Source organism: Phyllobates terribilis, unplaced genomic scaffold (genome assembly GCF_046119375.1).
Source record: "Phyllobates terribilis strain yellow unplaced genomic scaffold, ASM4611937v1 Scaffold_8__6_contigs__length_399053987, whole genome shotgun sequence".
NCBI lineage: Eukaryota > Metazoa > Chordata > Amphibia > Anura > Dendrobatidae > Phyllobates > Phyllobates terribilis.
In genome coordinates, this window is record NW_027362768.1 from 253018424 (window position 1) to 253043158 (window position 24735).

The following is a 24735-nucleotide window of genomic DNA, read 5'->3' on the forward strand; positions in this document are numbered from 1 at the left end:
CGAATTAGAACGCCTTGGCGATTTTGCCTGCACACAAGCGGTACGGCCGAGATCGCCGCGGGTGTCAGCTGATTGTTACCGCTGACACCCGGTGCTATGTGCTAGGTGCTATGGTCCCGCACCGCTCCATTAACTCGTGAAATGCTGCGATGGCAGCATTCCGGTGGTAAGAGGAGGTAAGCGCTATACTTACCTTATCTGCCGGCGTCCTGCAGCGTCTGAGTCCGGACCCGGATGTTGCCACGGTGACCCGATGTCATAATGACAACATCTGGCTCACCAGGAGGCAGGAAGTTGCTTTGGTCATGCGCAGTGCGCGACCAAAGTAACTTCTCCCTGTGCAGCGCACACAGACTGCATAGCACAGGGATGGTTCTGCATTCCTGTGCTATACAGCCGATCAGGCTGCAAAACGTGAAAGTCCAATAGTGGGAGTAATAAAAATGTCAGAAAGTGAAAAAAAAATGTAAACATTTTTTGTAAAAATATAAAAAAAATGAAAAAAAAATAAATAAAAATATATTGTACCCATAAATAAATAATCTTATGAAAAATAAAATAAACCAATAAAAGTGCACATATTTGGTATCGCCGCATCCGGAACGACTTGATCTATAAAACTATCCTGCTAGTTAACCCCTTTAGTGAACACGGTTAAAAAAACAACAACAAAAAAGAAACAAAACATAAAACCATGTTTTTGTTAGAACCCTCCTGTTTGTTTTTACCATCTTGTGTTTTGCCGTCAGGTGACCATCTGCCTTTATATTCCAGCTCCGCCCATTTGGCTGTGCTGGACTTCAGTATTGTTTGACTGTTTTGCTAGCCAGGTTCTTCTGTGCCTATCCTGTCAGTTTGCTTGGTCCTTTTGGAACCTCTAGTACCTTTTTGCCAGTTTATCTTTTTCTGTTCTACAACAACCATCTCTATTCAGGAGGTGTCCCATTTTTGTTCCAGTCCTTATTTCTTTCAGGAACCCCTTCCTTTATGCTATAGGTCTTCATTCAGACTAGCCGAGGACTAAGGCGGGTCTGTTCGCAAGGAACAGGCAGCCCGCTACATCGTAGGGATTCAGCTTAGTCTTACTGTAGGGATAGCTTTCCCCTTTCTTTCCTTAGTACTTGTTGCAGATCATAACAGTTGAATCATCATACCGCCAAACTAAAAATGGAATAAAACGCGATCAAAAAGACGAATGTAAATAAAAATGTCCCGCAAAAAACAAGCTGCCATACAGCTCCAACAGCCAAAAAATAAAAAAGTTGCAGCTCTCAGAATAAAGCGATGCAAAAACAATTCTTTTTTCTATAAAATAGTTTTTTATTGTGTAAAAGCACCAAAATATAAAAAAAATATATAAATGTGGTACCGTTGTAAACGTACTGACCCGAAGAATAAAGCTGCCTTATCAATTTTACCACACGCAGAACGGCATAAAAAAAAAATTCCTGAATTGTTGGTTTTTGATTATTCTGCCTTCCAAAAATCAGAATAGAAAGTGATCAAAAAATGTCACATGCCCGAAAATTGTACCAATAAAAATGTCAACTTGTACTGCAAAAAACAAGCCATCACATGACTCTGTCGGTCGAAATATGGAAAAATTATAGCTCTCAAAATATGGTGATGCAAAAACTAGTCTTTGCAACAAAAAAAAGGGTTTTTTAGTGTGTGACAATTGTCAATCATAAAAACCCAATATGAATCTGGCATCGCTGTAATTGCACTGACCTGAAGAATAAAGACGTCTAATCACTTATACCGTACGAGGAACGGCATAAAAAATAAACTTTAGGGTTAGGGTTGTGCTAGGGTTGTGGTTAGGGTTGTGCTATGGTTAGGGTTAGGGTTGTGCTCGGTTTAGAGTTAGGGTTGTGCTAGGGTTAGGGTTGGGCTAGGGTTAGGGTTGAGCTAGGGTTAGGGTTGTGCTAGGGTTAGGGTTGTGCTAGGGTTAGGTTAGGCTAGGGTTAGGGTAGGGTTAGGCTAGGCTAAGGTTAGGGTTAGGCTAGGGTTAGAGTTGGGCAAGAGTTGGGCTAGGGTTAGGGTTGGGCTAAGGTTAGGGTTAACGTTGGGATTTTTTCAGAAGTAAAGAAAAAAAATGATGACGATATGACAACTAATGTTGAGCGCAAGTGCTCGCTACTTGAGTTTGCATCGGGTGCTCGGATATGCACCAGGTATAGCAGGTGCTCGAGTCTCTGCCCCAAATGTTTTGCAGGTGTTATACAGCCAAAAAAACCTCACGGGGATTGCCTGCCATGCACGAGCGATCCCCGCATTTTTTTTTTGGGTGTCTAATAACCGTGAAACATGCGGGGCGAGGACTCGAGCATGTCACTTGAGCACCCGCAATAATTGGTGCATACCCGAGTCCTCGAATAGAATACTCAAATAGCGAGCACTTGCACTCAAGACTAATGACAACATATTCAATATGATGACCTAATGTTATCAAATTCTGTGTCGTACCTCTGGGTTCAAAATGTTCACTATACCCCTAGATAAAATCCTGGAGGGGTGTAGTTTCCAAAATGGAGTCACTGGGGGGGGGGGGATTCCACTATTTAGGCACATCAGGGACTCCCCAAACGCAACATGGGGTCCGCTTATTATTCAAGCAAATTTTACATTCAAAAAGTCAGATGGCGTTCCTTCCCTTCCAAACCCTGCCGTGCACCCAAACAGTGGTTTTCTCCCACATATGGGGTATCGGCTTACTCAGGAGAAATTCCACAACAAATTGCATGGTGCAATTTCTCCTGTTACCCTTATGAAAATGCAAAATTGGGGGCTGAAAAACATTTTTGTTGGAAAAATTTGAACATTTTATTTTTACAGCTCAATGTTTTAAACTTCTATGAAGCACCTGGGGGTTCAAGGTGCTCACCACACATCTAGATAAGTTCCCTGGGGGGTCTAGTTTCCAAAATGGGGTCACTTGTGGGGGGTTTCCACTGTTAAGGCACATCAGGGGCTCCCCAAACGCAACATGGCGTCCGCTAATTATTCAAGCAAATTTTACATTCAAAAAGTCAAATGGCGCTCCTTCCCTTCTGAACCCTGCCGTGCACCCCAACAGTATTTTTTCCTCACATATGGGGTATCTGCGTGCTCAGAGGAAATTGCACAACAAATTTTGTGGTCCATTTTTTCCTGTTACCCCTGCGAAAATAAAAAAAATTGGGTCTAAATTAACATTTTTGTAAAAAAAAGTTAAATATTCATTTTTTTCTTCCACATTCCAAAAATTCCTGTGAAGCACCTGAAGGGTTAATAAACTTCTTGAATGTGGTTTTGAGCTCCTTGAGGGATGCAATTTTTAGAATAGTGTCTCTTTTAGGTATTTTCTGTCATGAAGGCCCCTCAAAGTCACATCAAATGTGATGTGGTCTCTAAAAACATGGTTTTGTAAATTTTGTTGTAAAAATGAGAAATCGTTGGTCAACTTTTAACCCTTATAGCTCCCTAATAAAAAAAAATGTTGGTTCCAAAATTGTGCTGATGTAAAGTAGACATGTGGGAAATGTTATTTATTAACTATTTTGTGTGACATATCTCTCTGATTTAAGGGAATAAAAATTTAAATTTTGAAAATTGCAAAATTTTCAAAATTTACCCCAAATTTCTGATTTTTTCACAAATAAATGCAAGTGATATCTAAGAAATTTTACCACTATCATGAAGTACAATATGTCACGAAAAAACTAATTCAGAATCAGGGGGATCAGTTGAAGCGTTCCAGAGTAATTACCTCATAAAGTGACAGTGATCAGAATTATAAAAATTGGCCCGGTCATTAACGTGCAAACCATGCTCGGGGGTAAAGGGGGTAAGGAGTAAAAAGCCTGGAGGGAGGCATCCGCTAATTTGGAAAAATTAGACCTCTTCTTAGTCATGTCAGTAAGGGGTTTCACAATTACTGAGTAATTTTGGATAAATTTCCGGTAAAAATTAGTAAAGCCCAGAAAACGTTGTAGAGCCTTCAGGTTCTTGGGACGGTCCCAATCAAGGACTGCATGGTTCTTCTCCGTATCTGAAAACCAGAACATGAAAACAAATACCCCAAAAACTGCACCTCCTGAACAGCAAAAAATATATCTCCAGTTTGGCATAAAGTTTGTTATCCCTTAATATCTGGAGTAAACCAAAATATCGTCCAGATAGACCACCACAAACCTCCCCACCAAATGATGGAAAACATAATTTATGAAATGCTGGAATACCGCAGGTGCATTGGTCAAACCGAAAGGCTTAACCAGACTCTTGAAATGTCCTTCAGGGGTATTGAACTCTGGTTTCCATTTGTCCCCTTCTCTGATTCTAACCAGATTGTAGGCTCCCCTTAAATCCAACTTGGAGAATACCTTAGCTCCTACAACCTGGCTGAACAAATCAGGAATCCGAGGAAGAGGGTATGGATCATGGATGGTAATTTGATTTAACTCCCGGAAATCTAAACGGGGATGTAGACTGCTATCTGTTTTCTTCACAAAGAAGAACCCTGACGCCATGGGCGATGATGGGGGTCTGATATGTCCCTTCTCCATACTTTCCAAAATGAAATCCTTCATGGCTTGTCTTTCAGGGCCAGAATGATTATACAGTCTGGACTTCGGTAGTTTAGCTCCGGGGGTCAGGTTAATAGGACAGTCATAAGCACGATGAGGAGGCAAATCCTGACACCCCTTCTCAGAAAAAATGTCCGCAAAACCAGACTGAAAAGCAGGTAATATTTCCGTAGAGACAGTAGCAAGGGAAATATCGAAACAGTCCTTATGGCAGTAATCCCCCCATTCAATAATCTCCCTGTTTGCCAATCCACCAACGGATTATGTTTCAAGAGCCAAGGAAGACCCAAAACAATAGGTGTGGGAAGAATGTCCAAGAAATAGCAAGGGATTATTTCACAATGAACCAACCCCACCTTCAGTCTTACATTATGTACAATCTGAGTAAATGCTTTCTGTGCAAGTGGTGCCGAGTCGATGATGAAGATGGAAATGGGTTTAGCTGAAGTACAGCAAGCAAGACTATGAGTTTTCACAAACTCAGCATCAACCATGCTGACTCCGGCTCCACTGTCAACAAACACAGAAATTTTCTCAGTTTTGCTCTCTAGCACCACCTCTGCTCTCAGGACAAACCAGGAACTGCAGGTTGGTAACAAATTCACCCCTTGTTTATCCAACTCCAGACTACCAAGAGTTAATTGAGTCTCCTTTTCTTTAGGAATTGAAAGATAAACCCAAGGACCCAATAAAGTGTCCCTTTTTCCCACAAAAATAACATACACCTTTTTTCTTGCGGATCTCCGGGGAAATGTATGATTTCAAGGCACCACCTAACTGCATGAGTTCCTCCACCTCTCCCACTACTGGTTCACTGCCAGACTGCTCCCCCGGCAGAGGTATATAACCCCAATCAGAAGGCCATGGAAAAGGTATTCTCACCCGCCTATTCCGAAGGCGTCTATCAAGACGTATGGCCAACGACATGGCAGCCTCCAAGGACTGAGTGATTTTATATTCTGCCAAGGCAGCTTTCAACCTTTCAGTAAGACCCTCACAAAATTGACTTCTAAGGGCTGAGTCATTCCATTTGAAATCCGTTTTCCATCTTCAGAATTCAGAACTGTATGTCTCCACTGACCCATTCCCCTGCTCAATGCGACGTAGCTTAGACTCAGCCAAGGCGACTCGGTCAGGGTCATCATAGATGAGGGCCAGAGCCCTGAAAAACACCTCTACAGACTAGAGACAAACCGAATCCTGTGGTAAAGAAAATGCCCACAATTGAGGATCTCCCTGCAATCTCATTTCCGGAGGAGTAAGGATGAAATTTAAAATACAGTTTGCAGGCCTCCTTGAATACAAAAAATGTTTCCCTACCTCCTGAAAACCTGTCCAGGAGGGCAACCTTGGGTTCAGGCTGGACAGGCCTACCTGCAGAGACCGCCACATTAGTGACCTGTAGCCACTGATGCTGTTGCTGAACCTCACAGCGGAGGTCATTCTCCTCCAGAGACAGGCTGCGCAGCCGCTCTGCAACTGAACCCATACCAAGGGAGAAAGGAAAAAAAGAAACACGCCTGAAAAGAAGCAACTCAACTAAACTCAAGTGTCAGGTTTTTTTGTTTTCGTTTTTTTTCTCTAAATGTGCACGGCCAGTGATAATGTCACGCACAGTGTAGGAAAGACAAAGTGCTATACAAAGGGATGAGGGGAAGGGAGCCCAGACACTAAGGACAGAAGGGGTGGAGACCTCCTATGCTGATCTGATATCACCCTGTCCTTCCCTACTGTCCCTATATTGGTTGCTCACCAATCGCCGAGGAGGAACCTAAAACTTTGTCTCTCCCTAGGGCTAGGGTCTGGCTAGGGAATGGGGTGGGGATGAGCACTAATCAGTCCCCACTAACACTAAAGACAGCAAGGAGAGACAGACACAGGGAAAGTAGCTTAGCTTGAGTTGAATTCAGAGAGATTACACACACGTCCTTCTAGCACCAGAGAGGAAGTAAGAACTGCACTTGCTCCAAGCCTTCACTAGGAATCATGTGAATATCACCTGTGCCTCTCTATTGCAAAGTGAAGGTAGTTATACACCCAGGTCAGGGTGTTAATTAGCAAGAGGAAGGTAGCTGCTGGGTCCTAGAGTGAGACAGATCTAAGAAGGTGTCTGTAATGCCAAACGAAGAGATCTCCTGCAACCAACTGCAGGGCGACTGTCTGTCACATCTGACACACCCGTGACACTTACTTTAGAAACTTTTCTGTCATAGGTGCATCAGGTTCAATAATACTGGATGAGATGGGTGACAGAGACCAAAATCTGACTATTTTGTTCACCACCAAGACAACCAATAAGGTAAGTAAATTCCTTACATAAAACCCCAATGGTTGAAAAAGGGTCATTCAATGCTGTTGCATGTGCAATATTATAATTACATTTTATTTTTTTTGGACAATATACCCAGCATTATAGATTGGCTACTGCTGCTTATGTACTCAGTGTTGTAATAATGCTGCTGGCATTCCATCATATATTTTATAATTATTCTGGATTTAATGGGACAGTCCCACGTTGAGAGCAGTCAAATATGTCCCAGGAGGTCTGGGTGTATCCCAACTTCAACTGTATTTGTGTCATTAGGACACAAATAGAGTTGAATATAATGGCTGAAGAGAAAGCTGTCAGATCTCTGTTCCAAGTATTCCATCTGGGTAGAGACTGAAGAACCTGCAATGTTATGTGGCATTCATAAGGCACATAACTGGGCAGCAAATACCAGTTCAGTAGCACAGGAGCAGTTATGTGACAGGACACACAGGCAAATGTGTGGCAGCCACTGCATGGACTTCATAACATGTAGGTGGGGAGACTGCGTGTGGTTCATAATACTGTGTTTGTGTGTGGGGCACTGTGGAGGTATCATACCATGTGCGGGTATGTGGTGAATTGTTAAGTCATTATACTGTGGGGGGGACGTACTGTGGGGGCATCATACAGTGAAGAGACATCATACTGTGTGTGCCAGAACTCTGGTTGCATCATACTGTCAGGGAGTATTGTAGACATCATACTGTGTGCAGCACTGTGGAGACATCATACCAAGTGTGCAGTATCTATTGTCTGTGGGGGGAATATACTGTGGGAGCATCATGCTGAATTGGCGACATAATACTCCTTATGGTGACAAGATACTATGTGTGGGCCATCTATTGTTTGTGGGAAGGAATATACTCTTAGGGGCAGCATTCTGTGTGGATGGCACTGTTGGAGTATCATACTATATGAGAGTATTGTGAGAGCAGCATACTGTGTGGCGGGAATATTGTGGGGGCATTCTATGTGAGGTCATCACACTGTGTGGAGGGCACTGTGGGACATCATACAGTATAGTAGGATAATATACTGTGGGGGGCATTATACTGTGGGGGACATCATACTGTGTGTGTGGCATCTGCTGTGTGTGAGGGGGAATGTAATATATCTGTGCTGGGTGGATGTCACTGTGGGGGCATCATTCTGTATGGAGCGCACTGTGGAGACATCATGCTGTGTAAGGCTATGTGCCCATGTAGCGTTTTTGTAGCGTTTTTGCGGCGTTTTTACGGCTGCGAAAACGCTTGTAAAACCATCTGCCATGCAAAGCAATGTGAATTCGGATGTGCTGTGCACATGATGCGCTAATTAGCACGCCGAATTCACATTGCGTTGCAAAACGCAGCATGACCATTTCTACCGCGATTACGCCGCAAATTCGCAGCCATTGAGGAACATTGAAACGCAGCAAACCCGCAGGTATATGTGGATTTGCTGCGTTTCAATTAAATTCAATGGCCACGAATTTGCAGCGTAATCGCGGTGCATGTGGTACCCAGGATGAAGAGGAGACTACAACTCCTCTTCATCCCGGCTACCGCGGGGCGAAAAAAAGAAATACAAAAGTTAAAAATAAAAAAAACCTGTATACTCACCTCTCCGGTCTTCTCCCGGCCACGTCCTCTCTTCTCGGCTTCCCGCAGTGTACTTGCAGGATCTGCGGTGACGTCATTTAGTCAGCGCAGGTCCTGCCAGTACACCGCGGGACGCCGAGGAGAGAGGATCGCCGCCAGGAGTAGACTGGAGAGGTGAGTACAGTTTTTTTTTATTTTTAACTTTTTAATTCTTTTTTTTTCTTTTTTTTTTACTATAGATGCAGCATTTAAAGCATTTAAGTTGGTCACACAATATAAATCCATGCCAGTTGCATGGATTTATATTGTGTGACCAACTTAGATGCTTTAAACTTGTCAAGCACTTTTCCAAGTGATGCTCAAAATCGCTTGGAAAAGTGCTTGAAAAAACGCATGTAAAAACGCTTCTCTCTGGCAGAAAAAAACGCATGTAAATCTACATGATTTTTTTCTGCCAGAAAGAGGCAAAAACGCACTGCATCAAATCTGCTACATGGGCACATAGCCTAAGGAAGAATTTTACTGTGTGCTCGGGTAATGTAGCAGCAATAAAAGGGGTATCATACTGTGTGGGAACACTAATGAGCTTCACTAGGAGCAATATTTTATGGACGGGCATGGGCACATATAATTGTCATACAAATGTCATGCAAATGAAAGTCAACATAAAGATGTATTCCTCTTTGCCATCTTTAAAGTTGGGGGGTATGCATTCGCAGAAATAAGCCACCAATATTGGTGAAAGAAAAAATATATAACTCTGCCTCACAAAGTGTGCATGTCTCAAACAGTACTACTAATTTTTTTGCACACCTGTTAGTTTGATTTGATGTATGCTGCCACTGTTATGTTTTTGGCACTTCACTAACATTTCCTAAAAAACACCTACTACAGCATCTGGCAACATGGAAGCTTTAAGTAACAACAACATTTGCACCACCATTGGCATCAGCAGTCGAGGCAATAGTACTACCAAATGCAGGTAACAGTTGATTTCCTTTGCCCCGAGCAACATGCTAGTGAGGACCAAGTGGTCTTTATGGACTCTATTGCATATCACTCATCTGAGTAGGATGATGTTACCTTTGACAAAGAAGTTGTTAGTTTGAATTAGTGTACTGCTCATTCCTCCTTGTTTGCCACTGTAATAGTTAATATTTTTTATTCTTAACTTTCAATTTAGTCAATGACATCTTTATCTTGTCTCATGAGTGAGAAAGCAGGCGGGATAGGGGCAAGAAAATCAGGACATTTCCCACACTGAGTCAATTATCAGCTCGGTCAGTAATGAGGATGATTATGACTATGATGAACAAGGTATAGTGGGCAGGACCCAGAAAGCAGATTGGTAGAACAAGGAGTTGAAGGAGGATGGTGGCATCAGTGTTAAAGAGCGGAAACATTTGTCCAAAACATCATCCAGGGGTGGATCCAACATTACAGCGGTCAGCTCAGGAGAAGGTGAAGCCGCAGCTGCTATTGGTGGAGTAGGCTCAGAAGTGCCTAAAAGTTCTGGTTATGGTGACCATGTGTGGGCATATCTGATTTGAGAATTATTTTCTCTGTTGCTGGATGATATATCTATTGCAGTGTGCAGGCCTTGCAGCCACAAAATAATCTCCAGATCTCCCAACACAATTCGAATCGGAAATATTGCTCTCCATCAGCACATGATGCCGCATCACCTGCTCATTTGCAAAAAGCAAACTGGCCAGTGAAATTGACAAGGCTCAAGCTTTCCTCCTCTTTTTCCTCATAATTGTCATTCTGGTTTCTAAGCCAAATCCTCAAATATTACATGGACGTTTCTTTCCTTACTGTACATTTCCTCTTTTTCCTCCATTGCATTGTCAATCCATGTTTGTGGCTGGGAATCGTCAATGCGCATCTAGTCATCTATGTGGAAACTCAACTTCCACATGTACAATAATGCCTTGCCATTATCTAACTGATCTAAGATTAACATCCTCCATAATCCGAACCTCGCACCTCCGTCTCCAAGACTTTTCGCGTGCTGCGCCAGTTTTCTGGAATGCATTACCCCAAACGATCCAATCAATATCTAGCTCATATGTTTTTAAGCGTGCTTTAAAAACACATCCGTTTAGACAAGCCTATCACCTCAACTCACTAACCTAACTCTCCCCTGTTACCTGCTAAAAATTAATCATAATCCGCTCCAGCCTATTCATCTGTCTCCACAACCTCCAGGCAACAAATAGCACATGGTAACTGAACTCAGACTGATCCTGGCTGATGATCAGGTCATGCGGCTTAATATAAAAATACCTTTTATAATGGTTGCTGGACCACAGATAACAGGCACTTTCTAACTATTGTGTCCCCCTATTTCCTTATAGATTGTAAGCTTGCGAGCAGGACCCTCACATCTCCTGTAACTGTTGAAATGTATTACATTGTATTGTTTTTATTGTCTGTACATGTACCTGCTTAATTGTAAAGTGCTGCGGAATATGTTGGCGCTATATAAATAAAAATTATTATTATTATTTTCAACAGGGCAGCTTATTAAGCAATGCCTTTGGGTAAAGTATCACATGCTCCCTTAATGGAGCTTATCCTGAGTATGACCCTGCAACATTTTTTAAGCAAATATACAGTGCATTGAAAAAGTATTTATATCTCCTTTTCACATGTAAAAATGGCGCCATAATAATAACAATAATAATCACATCTCATGAAATTTTCCAACTTTTTTCACATTAGAACCACAAACTTAAATTTATTTTATTGAGAGTTTATGTGATGTGCCAACACAGAGTAGCAAGTATTTGTGAAGTAGAAAAGAAATTATACATGAGTTTTCTAAATATTTGAAAAATATAAATCTGAAAATTTTGACATGCATTTGTATTCAGCCTCCTTGAGTCAATAGTTGTAGGACCACCTTTCATTAAAATTACTGCTGTAAGTCTTTTGTGGTATGTCTCTACCAGCTTTGCATGTCCAGAGGCTGACATTTTTGCACATTCTTCTTTGAAAATAGCTCTAGCTCACAGAGAATGGATGAAGAACAATTTTCAAGTCTTGTCACAGTTTGTCTATGTGATTTAGAGCTGACTTTGACTGGGCCATACAGACACATGAATATGCTTTAAAGGGGTTGTCCGGTCCAAATCGATAAGTCTGCAGTCACTGTGGGTGACTGCAAACTTATGAATCCCCCAAGTGCAGGCACTGTGCGTTGTGGGGATTCGCCGGTTTCTGACCCAGGACTGGAGGGTATGTATGAGTTATGCATACTCCTAGCCAGGGCTTGTCTAGTGGGTGTGCCACACTACATAAACTTGTATTGAGTGAGGCCGCACCGGTTCCGTTAAGTGATGCGATTGGCCAGTCGACATGGTCGACTAGAGGGCGTGGCCTCACTGCATACAAGTGTACGTAAGTGAGGCTGCGCTCACTGACGGGAAGTATGTATAACTCAGAAACTGGCGAATCCCCGCAGCCCACAGTACGTGCCCTTGGAGGATTTATAAGTCTGCAGTCATACAAAGTGACTGCAGACTTATCAATTTGGACTGATTAACTTCTTTAATCTAAACTATTTCATTGTAGCTCTGGCAGTATGTTTTGGGTTGTTGTCCTGCTGGAAGGTAAACCTACGTCCCATTCTCAAGTCTTTTGCAGCCTCCAACAGGTTTTCCTCCAGGATTGCCCTGTATTTAGCTCCATCCATCTTCCCATCAACTCTGACTAGCTTCCCTGTCCCTGCTGAAGAAAAGCATCCACACAGCATGATGCTGCCATTGACGCGCCCCCTGGGCTACTCGGCAGCCGCGCCTATGAATGCCGGTATGGCAGGGATATCACGGTGGCTGGCCCGGTCCGTGACCCAGGGCGGTCAGTAAAAAGGGGGGATTATTTATTGGGGATTTGGGAAGTTCGTGATGCCACCTGTGGAATGTGGCTAAGGGGAGCCGCCGCTGCGGAGCAGTCCTCTGGAGCTGGTGTTATGTCAGCAGGGATGATGTGGCTCTCCACAGGTAGAGCTGGCTCCAGGGCAGTGTAGGGGTGAACGGTGGATGGTGCAGGGGAGAGAGACGGCAGGAAGGTCCCGGAGGAAAGACTGACACTCACACGGGGGTAAGCTTCAGTACCTTTACTGGTGATGCTGCAGGCACGGTCCTGGGTACTCCGGGCTAAGGGCGCACTTTTGGACTCTCCCCAGTGAGCGGGTATAGGGCCTCCTGATCCGTGGCTTTACTCTCTGAGCTTCTGACCTGCTTGGAGCTAGGCCTAGCTTGGTTACTGTCTCTCTTTGCACCTGCTGACCTGGTGGTAGGGCCTTCTCCTGGAGATCACTCTCCCTGGACGCTGGGGCCTCCGTGACTCCTAGCCCTGGTACTGCAATCAGCATTTGGTGAACCTGGGACCTGTAGTCCTCCTGGGGTTCCGGTGGTTCCTACTGGGTATAAGGGACCCTGTAGGCGCGGACCCGGTGTCCGGTATATATCTCGGGGTGAGCCTGGTATGCTCCTCTGCCCCCTCGCTACTTCTTCCTTCTCCTCTCGCCTTCGGCCACACTCAGGGCCCTAACTAGGCCTTCACACGTGCTATAGGTCTTGGCTCGCCTAAGCACAGCAGCCAGCGTGCTGCCTCTTTGCTGCTCTCTGAGCATCAGCACGCTCTCTCTCAGGCTGAGAGACTAACTCTCACTGAAAACTGAACTCTAACTCAAACTGAGCTGCCTGGCTCCACCCTCCCTATATATATCCCTGACGGGCTCCCTCTGCTGGTCTGAGTTGGTAGGGTGGAGGTGTGTGAATGTGTGAGGGCCTCTTGTGGAGAAGTCCATCCATGCACCCTTCTGGGATCTGTGGCACCAGTGCGTAGCAGGGCGCCACACCATCACCATGTTTGAGAGTGGGGATGTTGTTTACAGGGTGATGTGCAGTGTTAGTTTTATTGTATAATCATTTATTAAAGAAGAAGAATTTTTTTATTACAATGAAAAACAATAAAGACAAGTATATGAGTCGTGCAAGCAACCCTAAAAGATGCATTTACAATCAAAAACAACAATGCACTAAACCATGAAAGTGAGAAAGTAAATCTGAACACTTTAATGACTAGCACAGGTAATGATTGATAAAGAAGAGTAGGTATTTTCTTACAAATAATCAAGCTGGCCAATACTTTACGTAATTAGGCTTGTAGAAACAACACTCCAACGACTGGAGCGTCTGCCGCTTTGCTTAGTATTCATTTTGGTATATAAAATATTGACTGTAAAATAAAGGCACATATTCACTAAGAGAAGAAGAAAAGGATAGAAAAGAAACGGGAAAGAAAGAGGGAAAAGACCTGGGGAGGGGGGAAGGATAGGGAATTATGTCCGTTAAAACTTGTAGTCCGACCTTAGGGTCCGAACAGACTATGAAAGTCAGGAGAGTCCCTGAACAGAATCAAAGGATGCCACAATTTCACAAACGTATTATTATCTCTTGATGCTTCAGCTGATAAATCTTCCATGTGATATATATGAGAAAACTGAGTACCATTCCATCAAAGATGGAGTATCTGAAGTGTGCCAATGTCAAGGAATTACTGAACGTGCAGCTGTCAAGCAGAATCTTAGAAGTATGCGCTTCTGAGAACCAATTGAGCCTGGGAACAAAGAGAGCAAAGATATCTGCGGAGAAGGAACCAAGGCCTCCCCAGAGATTTTGCTGTACACCAAAAACACCTTGTCCCAGAAATGTTTAATTTTACAACAGCCCCATCAAATATGAAGCATCGATCCAGTCTCTGTTCCACAACGCCAACACATGTCCGGCAAAGCGGGGAAGAACCTGCGTAACCTCACAGGGCACCGGTACCACCTTGTCAAAATCTTATAATTTTTTTCTTTTCCGTAACCAGCAGAGGACATCTTATGACTGAAAAGATATGCCTTTTGTATATCTCCTTCAGAAAAGGTGACATTCAGTTCCGATTCCCAAGCGCGTAAAAAACTTGGATCATCTGTCACAGTCTGGCTTAAAGGGAATCTGTCACCACTTTGGAGATATCAGACCTCTACTATGGGCATAAGGGTACAGAAAAGTAAATCTATACATACCTGTATGTCCCATAGTAAAGGTCTGATTGCCGAGAAATCTGTTTTTATAAACTCTTTTTTTCACAGGCTTGGCGTCCGGGGGACGCCAAGAAATTCCCGCCTATGTGCTTATTATTCCCCTTCATCCCGGCCCCGTCTGCCTGGGCACTGCGCCGCAGGTTTCTATTGTGCAGTCACTGTCACTTCCCGGCACCTGTGCAATTGAACCTTGTGGTGCAGAGCACAGGCAGACGGGGCCAGGATGAAGCAAAGCGCGCTATATGTGAGCAGCGCTTTGCGCATGCCCAGCACAAGAGGGAGCACAGTGCACGTCACAGGGCCCTGTGACGTAGAGGGGAGGGGGGATATGATAATTAAGCAGATAGGCGGGGATTTAGGGGAATAATAAGCACATAGGCGGGGATTTCTTGGCGTCCCCCGGACGCCATGCCCTTGAGAAACGGGGTTTATAAAAACAGATTTCTCTGCAATCAGACCTCTACTATAGGCCATACAGGTATGTATAGATTTACTTTTCTATAACCTGTATGCCCATAGTAGAGGTCTGATAACTCCAAAGTGGTGACAGATTCCCTTTAAGTTACTATGTATGAGGGATATCAAATGCGATGGCGCCGTGTCCTGCAAAAATAATCTTTCGAAGGCCGTGGGCAGCAGGGAAGAGAACCCCATGGAGATCCCCCCTCCCCCTGTCCTCTTGGAGTCAACGAAGGAACGCAGTTGCCAATATTCTATCCAAGAAAGCTCTTGGGGAGGATTCATGTTTTGAATTTCATCAAATGATAGGATGTTTTCTCCTTTTAAAACATGACATATGCTAAGATATGTTACATTATTCCAGGGGAAAAACCTTTTTCTTGATATTCCCGGAGGGAATTCAGGATTAGAGAAAATAGGGGTCAATGGGTTTGAAGGATTTGAAAAAAGGCCTTTTTTCTTTAATGGGTCCCATACCTTCAAAACTGCTTTAATCAAAAAGCCTGGGCCGTCTAGTTGAATTTCATGCCTCGATAAATGGGATGTGTATTAGAGGAACCAGAGAAGTCTTCTGTTCTATCATTACCCATTGTTTGAATTTAATCCGAAAATGCCAGTCGAAGAGGAGAACCAACATGGAAGCTTGGTGGTATCTCTTCAAGTCCGGGAGTTCCGCTCCTCCCAGTTGGGTGGGACAAGTAAAAATTTGATATTTAATTCTGGGCCTATGTCTACCCCAAATAAATCTTATTAAGGCAGATTTGAGAGATTTAAAAAAGTTTGGAGGCGGAATAATTGGGACAGCCTGAAAAACATAAGAACCTGAAAGGCTTTGTTTCTGCTACTGCATTTGCTTTGAGCAGAATAGTTTTGTTCACGTTGTCTCTAGCTTCCCTTCCTACTACAAACCCAACCTGGTCCAAATGTATGATTGATGGAAGCAGCGGTGATAGTCTATTAGCTAGTAGCTTAGAAAAGAGCTTTATATCAATGTTTAACAGGGAGATTGGTCTGTAGTTGGTCATTAAAGAGGGGTCTTTCCCCTTTTTAGGTAAAACTGTAATATGTGCCTCTAAGGATTGAGGTGTGAAGGGTGATTTATCTGAAACTGCATTGAATACTTTGGTAAGAAAGGGTACTAATTGTTCTCTAAAGGTTTTATAAAATGTTGCCGAAAAACCATCTGGTCCTGGGCTCTTCCATGCTGGGGTGTTTTTAATAATCTCATTGACCTCAGATTCTGAGAAGCGATCCTCCAACTGAATGATGGCATCCCCATCCAATATCTTCAGGGCTGTTTCTGATATATAGTTATCAATATGTTCCTGAAGAATTTGAGGACTGAGATCTGAAGTTGTACCATGAATGTTGTACAAATTTGAGTAGTAAGATCTCATTAATTCTGTAATTTCAGTTGGGTTAAAAGTTTCTTTACCTTTGTCTTTGAGATCTCAGATAAACATTGATTTATTATGGTGGTGTAAGAGCTGGGAAAGAGGACGACTACATTTATCTGAGTATTCATATAGATATCTTTTCAATTGATTCCGATATCTTAAGAATTTTTCATTAAGTAGGGATTTAAGATCTTCTCTGCACTTATTTAATTACACTAAAATTGTGTGTGGGGGGATTAGTTTTATGAACTAATTCTAGTTTATGTATGGTCTTGAGAAGTTCCGAGATCTTCTTACTCTTTTCTTTTTTGATATGTGAGCTGTGTTTAATTAGTAAACCCCTGAGGACACATTTTAGAGCTTCCCATTGGGTGGGTAGGGAGGTATTGTCTGAGGCATTTATTAGCACAAAAAAAAGTGAATTGATTCTTTGATCTCATTTTGGCAAGTCAAGTCTTTAAGTAAATTGTCATTTTGTCTCCATGTCCATTCTCGACCCATTCCATCTGGTGGTCTGATAGAAAGATAGGGGCATGGTCAGACCAGACTGGATTACCTATGGAAGGCGATGGATGCCATGCCAGAGCATGAGGCTTATTAGGAAGAAATATATCCTACTGTAGGAATTGTGTGGGATTGAATTAAAAGTATAGTCTTTACCCTGTGGGTTCATGATACGCCACATATCCGTCAATTGAAGATGAAGCATCTCCTTCTTTAATGAGGCCAATTGACACAGGGGAACGGCATTTCTGACAACTGTTGTGTCCACTGTGGGGATCAAAGACAGATTAAAATCCCCTTCAATTATCAATATACCTTCAGAGATTTTGGCTAGTTTTTTCAGAAAAGCCCGGCAAGCATTGGCCCGTCCCTGACCAGCTAGCAATAGTATATAGGGTGGATAATATTTTAAGTTTGATGATATATGTGCCCTCAGGATCAAGAGAAGTGTCCAGTATTGAGTGGACTAAAGATTTGTGAAGAGCAAGAGAAACTCCCCTGGATCGAGACTCAGTGTTGGCACTGTGGAACCATTTTGTGTAATAACGGTCTTTAAAAACCGGGACGTGACCACTTTTGAAATGTATCTCCTGGAGAAGCAAAACCTGTACTTTTTGTTTATGCATACCATATAGTATCTGTGACCGTTTTGGGGTGTATTAAAGCCCCTGGTATTCAGGTATCCGAACTTAATAGGAGGCATCTTAGGAATGAGGCTTCGCTGCTCCTAGAGACTGATCCTAAAGAATGCGTAAGAACCAACGAACACAATGTTATGGGGAAGGAGCCACAAGAGGGAAGGAGGGAGGAATAGAATTGAAAGGGGAAGAGTAGAGAAAAGAAATAGAGAATAGCAAAAAAGAAAAATAAATAGTACTGCCCACTAACAGCAAGTGAGCCAAGTGTATCAGAGGGTGGGGAATGTTCTATATACTATACCGTGACCAGTGAGGAGTAGTATCCTCATTGGGTAGCTGCCTTTTCACGGAGTGAGCTTCCCCCTGGCCCAGAGCAACACCCTTTTGGTCTCATTTCTAAATCTACATAAGATTATTTGAAAAACGTATAACTTATAGCGTATAACTTATAACAGCCTGCATAACGTTATTTTATTGTCCAACCATTATAAAAATAATAATCTAGAGGAGAGCTGAAAATCAGCAAAAAATAATGATTGGACTGAGAAAAGTGAGGGCAATTTAGAATATTCAGAATCAACTCAAGTCAACAAAGGGAAAGACAATGGCATCATCACACCCCCGCGTCCAGGAAATCAGTCAGTCCGGTGGACCATGAGCCCGTGGATCTTCCCCTCCCGCCCTCGGGCGTGCTCTGCTGGCTTGACCTCAAGGTTTCCTTTGTCTCAATGGTGGAAAAACTGGTGGATCCTCCCTTTGAAATCCTGATGGAATAGAAGGCCAGTCCGTAATCGTGACTCGCGGGATATGAAGAGCAGCTGAAAAAACGGGCAGGCCCGTGGAATGACTTAGGACATGCATTCTTCCTGCATGGCGAACTCTCAGGTGGAAGGGAAAGCCCCAGGTATAGGGGATATTATGTTGTCTCAGTGATTCCAATAAAGGTCTAAGGGCCTTTCGTTTTTGTAGAGTCCATCTGGAAAGATCAGGAAGAATTTGAAGATCTTTGCCTTGGTATTGGATGTTCCCATCTGTTCTCAGCTGAGACATGACCACATCTTTGAGTTGATATCTGTGGACTCTGCAAATTACGTCTCTGGGGTATTCAGGATTTATGGGTTTAGGTCCCAACGCTCTGTGAGCACGGTCAAGTTCCAGAGGAGAGTCCAACGGCATTTTCAGTATAGCATTAAAGATGTGGCTTAGAGTTTTGTCCAACTCTGAAGGTTCAACCGATTCTGCCAGGCCCCGTATTCTGACGTTGTTGCGTATGTTTCTGTTTTCTGCATCATCCAGTGAATCTGCAAGGTATTGTAGTTGAAAAGAGTGTGAGCCTATCTCTGAGTCATGTGTATCCATTCTATTTGATAGAAATGACATGGATGATTCCACCGATTCCACTTTCTCCCCCATTTGTTGAATTTCATCTCTTATGCTAGACAGTTCCGAATGATCAGAATGATATGAGCTCTCCAAGCGGGAGATATATTGCTCCATGTCCTCTCTCATTGGAATTGATTTAATACGCGTGCTCAGATCCCCCAGGTCAGGCATAAGGGGACCCAAGCCCTGGGCACTCAAACTTAGGGAGAGACCCTCCCTGTCTGCCTCTAGGCCAGGACGGGAGAGATGTGGATGCACGTCTTTACTCCTCCAGGACCAGGCCACGACCCCCAGTGTTAGTTTTATACCACACATACTGTTTTGCATTTAGCCCAAAAAGTTCTGCTTTGGTCCCATCTGACCAGAGCACCTTCTTCCACATGTTAGCTGTGTCCCCTTTGTTATACGCATGCCGCTAGGTTCAGATAGAGGTGAGACAGGTTACATGAATTCTTTGGAATCCTTGGGGAACCATTACTCACAGCTCACTAATTTCCTCTTCTCCCTCTACACGCTAATACCCGCTCAGGATTCCCCGTATGGGCCACCAATGTAACACGCATGCCGCTTGGTTCAAATAGGGGCGAGACAGGTTACATGAATTCTTTGGAATCCTGGGGTAACCGTTACAAAGGGTGACCATAGACCATGTGCTGCAGCTTCTCTCAGGCACACAGGTGTATTGACCCTCAGGCACAGACATGTGGGTTGCTTCACTTGCTGACCAGACACACTTGACAAGAGTCCTCATAAACGGTAGAACAGTAGCATTTAATAAGAAGCTTCACAGCCAGTGCAAGTTAAGTCTTATGAGCAACAGGCTCCAGTGACAAACAGTACAGTTTCCTTAGCAGCACAGCAGTTCACAGTCTTCCCAGTAGTACAGGACAGCACAGTTCTAATGCAAAGGCACATTAATGAACACAACATTCTTTACAGCACAGTGAGATGGAGGAGGGAGGGAGTGTTTGCTGAGGGAGATGATCCCTGTGACACCATTTCTTCCGGTCCTTATCTTTCTGCCTGACAATAATCTGCACTGTTAGCTCATGAACTCTACCTGACCTGTGTTTAGCTTCACTCCTGACTTGAATCGTTTTCACTTGCAGGGGCGCTTCTGTGATGCACAGAACACACACACCACCTTTCTCTTTGGCTCCAGCCAGATAGTAAACAAATTCCCCACAATCGCCCTGGGGCTCTGCTAAAACACTCCCCTTCTCCTGTGACTGTGTTAACCCCTCTAGTTGCTGGATGCTTTTGGAGCAAAACGCTTCCTGTCTCATGTGCTTGTGTTACTTCTAATAGTTGCTGAATGCTTTTAAAGCAACAGCACTACTTCTGCATGTCACACCTTACATAGCTTTTTGCAAACTGCAAATGGGACTTCTTATGGCTTGCTTTCAAAAATAACTTTCTTCTTGCCACTCTTCCATAAAGGCTAAATTTGTGGATTATATGACTAATAGTTATCCTGTGGACAGATTCTACCACCTGAGCTGTGTATCCCTGCAGCTCCTCCAGAGTGATCATGGGTCTCTTGACTGCTTTTCTAATTAGTGGTCTACTTGCTTGGGATGTCAGTTTAGATGGACAACCAGGTCTTGGTAGGTTTGCAGTTGCCATACTCATTCCATTTTTGGATGATGGATTGAACAGTGCTCCATGACATGTTCAGAGCTTGGTCTATTTTTTTGTAACCTAACCCTGCTTTACGCTTCTCCTCAACTTTATCCCTGACCTGTATCATGTGTTCCTTGGTATTCATAATGCTGTTTCATGCCTAATATTCACAAACAAACCCCTGAATTTGAGAACAGTTGTACTTATACTGAGAATAAATCAAACACAGGTGGACTCAATTTACTAATTATGTGACTTCTGGAGGCAATTGGTTATTCTTGATTTTATTTAGGGGTATCTGACTACAAGGGGCTTAATACCCATGCATGTTACAATTTTCAGATTTATATTTTGAAATTAATTAGAAAACAGTGTACCATTTTCTTTCCACTTCGCAAATACTTGCTACTTTATGTTGGTATACCACATAAAACCCCAATAGAATGCATTTAAGTTTGTGGGTGTGTTAACAGGTATGAGGATGTTGTGGCACAGAGAATGTGCACTCAGTGGTATAATAAAACAAATGGTTATTATTAATTATTTACAGGTTTAGCAAGACAGAGTACAATACCGATAAATGACAATTCTTATAGCAACGACCATATAAACAGTACAGCGCGATCCTTGTGCTCTCTCTTGTTCTAGTGATTCATTTAGCCCTGATTCTTACCCTGATACCTTGAATACTACCAGAAAAAGTATAAAAATCAGTGCTACTGCACTGAGAAGTGCGACACCAATAAACTAGTTGTCAACTTGATATTCTTGACTGTCCCTGAAAACAGGTAAGCACTGCATTTTACGTTTACTAAACATTAAGTAACTCGGTTATACCTTTATTGAGCTACACAACAAGAACATTTACTGAATATAACTACCGCTATAACATCAATATTCACATAAAGCACATACAACATACATCTGTACATAAATATTGGTAATGCACACTTAAACTATATTATTAAGTATACACTGGACTATCAGCCAACAGTTGCTGAGTTGAATCCGTATGGGTTTCCTCTAGCCTGCTTCAGCTTCTAATGGTGGTCACCGCCCTAAACCCTAACAGGAGCCACACTACACACTCTTGCTAGGCCACAATTATCATACTGTAGGCTACAGATAGCTCTTTCTGTCACCAACCTGCTCCCGTTACCTTTATTCCCCAGAGAGATGACTCACATTCCTCCCCACTCACACAATCGAGGTTATGATTTTCGAACCTTGTCTCTGCTCACACAATCAAGGTTTCGTTTCTCCAACTGAACCTCTGCTCACACGATCGAGGTTCCAATTCTTCAACCAGGTCTCAGCTCACACAATGGGAGGTTTTGATTCTCCAACTGGGCCTACACTGTAAGTTATCTTAGCCTCGGCAATCAATACCTCCCATCCTCCATAAAGACTCTGTACCCCTTGTTTCATCCACTTCTGATGATGGTTTTGTATTTCATGAAAAAGTGTGGAAAAGTTCATGGGGTATGAATACTTTTTTGAAGCACTGTAGTTGGGGTCACAGTTCCACCCCTCAGTGTGTCTGGGATGCAGTGACTGACAGCTCAGCTGTCCAATCTGGTGCATGGTAGTGCTGGAGCTGTCAGTACTTTGATTGACAGCTCGGCTATCCAATCTGGTACAGGGGCATGCTGAAGCTGTCAGTCTGTTGATTGACAGATCGGCTGTCCAATCTGGGATTGGGAGGCGCTGGCTATTTCCAGGTGTTCATTATTCCACGTGACTGCCAGGCTATTTAACTGGGCTGTTTCTCCCAGACCTCTGCCAGACGTACATTCAGCTTGTGTGAGGTTTGTCTTTCTGTGCCTAGTGTTCTGTGTATTTATCTTCTGTTGCCTGACCTTGGACCTTGTTCTGACCATCCGTATGTTTAACCCCATCTGCTCTTATCCGCTATTCTCCTGGTATTCTGACCAATGGAGCGTTATCTGACTATGCCTTTGTCTCTTCCCTCTGTTTATGACGTACCCTCCTGGCTTTTGACTTTGGACTCCTTGACTATCCCATCTCACGGCTTGCCCGTGAAAAGTGACCCAGCGTCACATTACGTCTGGCCAAAACATTTTTTCTTTTTCGCCAGTATGGAGACAGGTCACACGCTCTGTGACCAGGTGGCAAATCTGAAGCAGATGACTCAGGATCTGGCTAAGGAATGCCAAAGTCTGGAGTCATCACAATATCAGTTGCAGGGTCTGCTAACTAATTTAATGAAGACCTCCTATAGCCCTTCACTGCTGGCAGTGGTTGTGACGTCAGTTCCCTCTGATGTACAGTTGGTCTCTCCCGAATCTGTAATAGGCCTCCCTGATAAATTTTATGGAGAGAAGTACCAGTTTAGAGTCTTCAGGGAGAGCTGTAGGTTATTTTTTCCCCTTTAGCCCCCGATGGTCAGGGGAGAAATTCCAGCGGGTTGGAATAATCATGTACCTACTGCGAGGGGGCCATCAGACCTGGTTATTTTCCTTGTCCCCACAAGCCCCAGAACAGTTTTCTCTTGACGCCATCTTTGACAGTTTAGGACTCATATATGATTAACCCGACAGGATCCAGGTCACTTAGGCTAAGATCATTAACCTGGCACAAGGGGATCGCACAGCTGAGGTCTAATGAACTGAGTTCCGGCAATGGCCCACTGCAGTTCTGTGGAACGATGCAGCTCTCAGGTGCCAGTTCCACAAAGGCCTTTCCGAAATCCTTAAGGACGCCCTGGTCCTTCATAATGCCTCTTGTTCTCTGACGGAGGCCATTACCCAGGCTATATGAATGGACCGTAGAATCCGTGAGAGATTTGATGAACAGCAGGCAGCTAGTTATATTTCCCTGAAGCAGGTCCATTTCCTGGAGGTGGAGCCATTGGAGATTAGAGTTGCCAGTCTTCGTGTTATGGAGATAACACGTAGACAAGATCTTGGATTCTGTCTGTACTGTGGTCCCTCTGGACATTTTCTCAAGAATTGCCCAACTCATCCTCAGGCTAGCAAACCGTCAGGAGAACGTCTGAGTCTGGGTGACAGCCAAGGAGGTCACCCAGACTCCCAGGTACCTTTTTCTTCCTCTACTAAAGTTCTGATAAATACTGTGTTATCCTTCGAGAACCTGGTGTTATTAACATTGGCGTTCATTGACTGTGGGTCTGCTGCTAACTTTATTGATTCGGGACTGGTTCTGAAGTTAGGGTTAGGGACAGTTAGTTTAGAAAGATCCATTCAAATCTTCACCTTTGACAAGAGACCAGTATCCCGGAATTTGGTCACGAAGGTAATGGTGTATTTCACGCTTCAAGTAGGAGCTCTCCACTCTGAATCCATGTCATATTTTGTGTTGGATAATTTGCCTGCTGAGTTAGTATTGGGGCTTCCATGGTTGCAGATTCACAATCCTGTTATTGATTGGGGACAGAGGGAGCTTCAATTGTTGCAAGAAATGTCTAAAAACTGTACAAATATGCTCCGCTAGTCTGAAGGGCCTGCCTGGGTACCTGAAGGACTTAAAAAATGTGTTCTCGGAAAAACAGGTGGAGATATTGCCTCCCCATCGTCCTTATGATTGTGCTATTGATCTTATTCCTAGTGCCAAATTGCCTAATGAAAAAACAATTTCCCTAATATAGCAAACAACGAGTTCTCCCTTAATCTTTGTAACACAACCAGGACATGTTCCTGGTAAGAATCCAAATCTGGAGAGAAAATTAGAATATTATACAGGTAAATCACAACATATCTTCCAATACAATCAGAGAAAATATCATTCATAACATTTTGAAACACAGCAGGTGTATTGGATAACCCAAATGGCATGACAAATTTTTCAAATAGACCCTCAGACGTTAAAAATGCCGTTTTCCACTCATCACCCTCCCGGATGCATGTCAAATTATAAACCCCTCTAAGATCAAGTTTAGAGAATACCCTGGCCCCCAGAGGCTGATTATATAGGTTGGGGATGAGTGGAAGTGGGTATTTTTAACCGTGATTTTGTTTAGCTCATGGAAATCGAGGCAGGAACGGAGGCCATGACGCGCCCCCTGGGCCAGTGCTGTTAGGGAGATACCCGGAGCCGGATCAGATGGGGGTTGTAGTCTCCGAGTGGCGGTGACCCGGTCCGTGCCCAGGGTGTCAAACTCAGTGTGTGGCAGTCCTTTTAGATGTTAC

General features: G+C 43.5%; 1 protein-coding gene across 1 annotated transcript in view; it reads left to right on the forward strand.

Moving 5' to 3' along the window:
- Positions 1 to 24735, forward strand: part of GUCY2C (guanylate cyclase 2C) — a 552042-nt gene that overhangs the window by 245554 nt on the left and 281753 nt on the right. The window contains exon 9 of the mRNA XM_073644175.1: positions 6782 to 6867. Within this exon, the coding sequence (XP_073500276.1) occupies positions 6782 to 6867 (86 nt within the window). The remainder of the gene's footprint in view (positions 1 to 6781; positions 6868 to 24735) is intronic.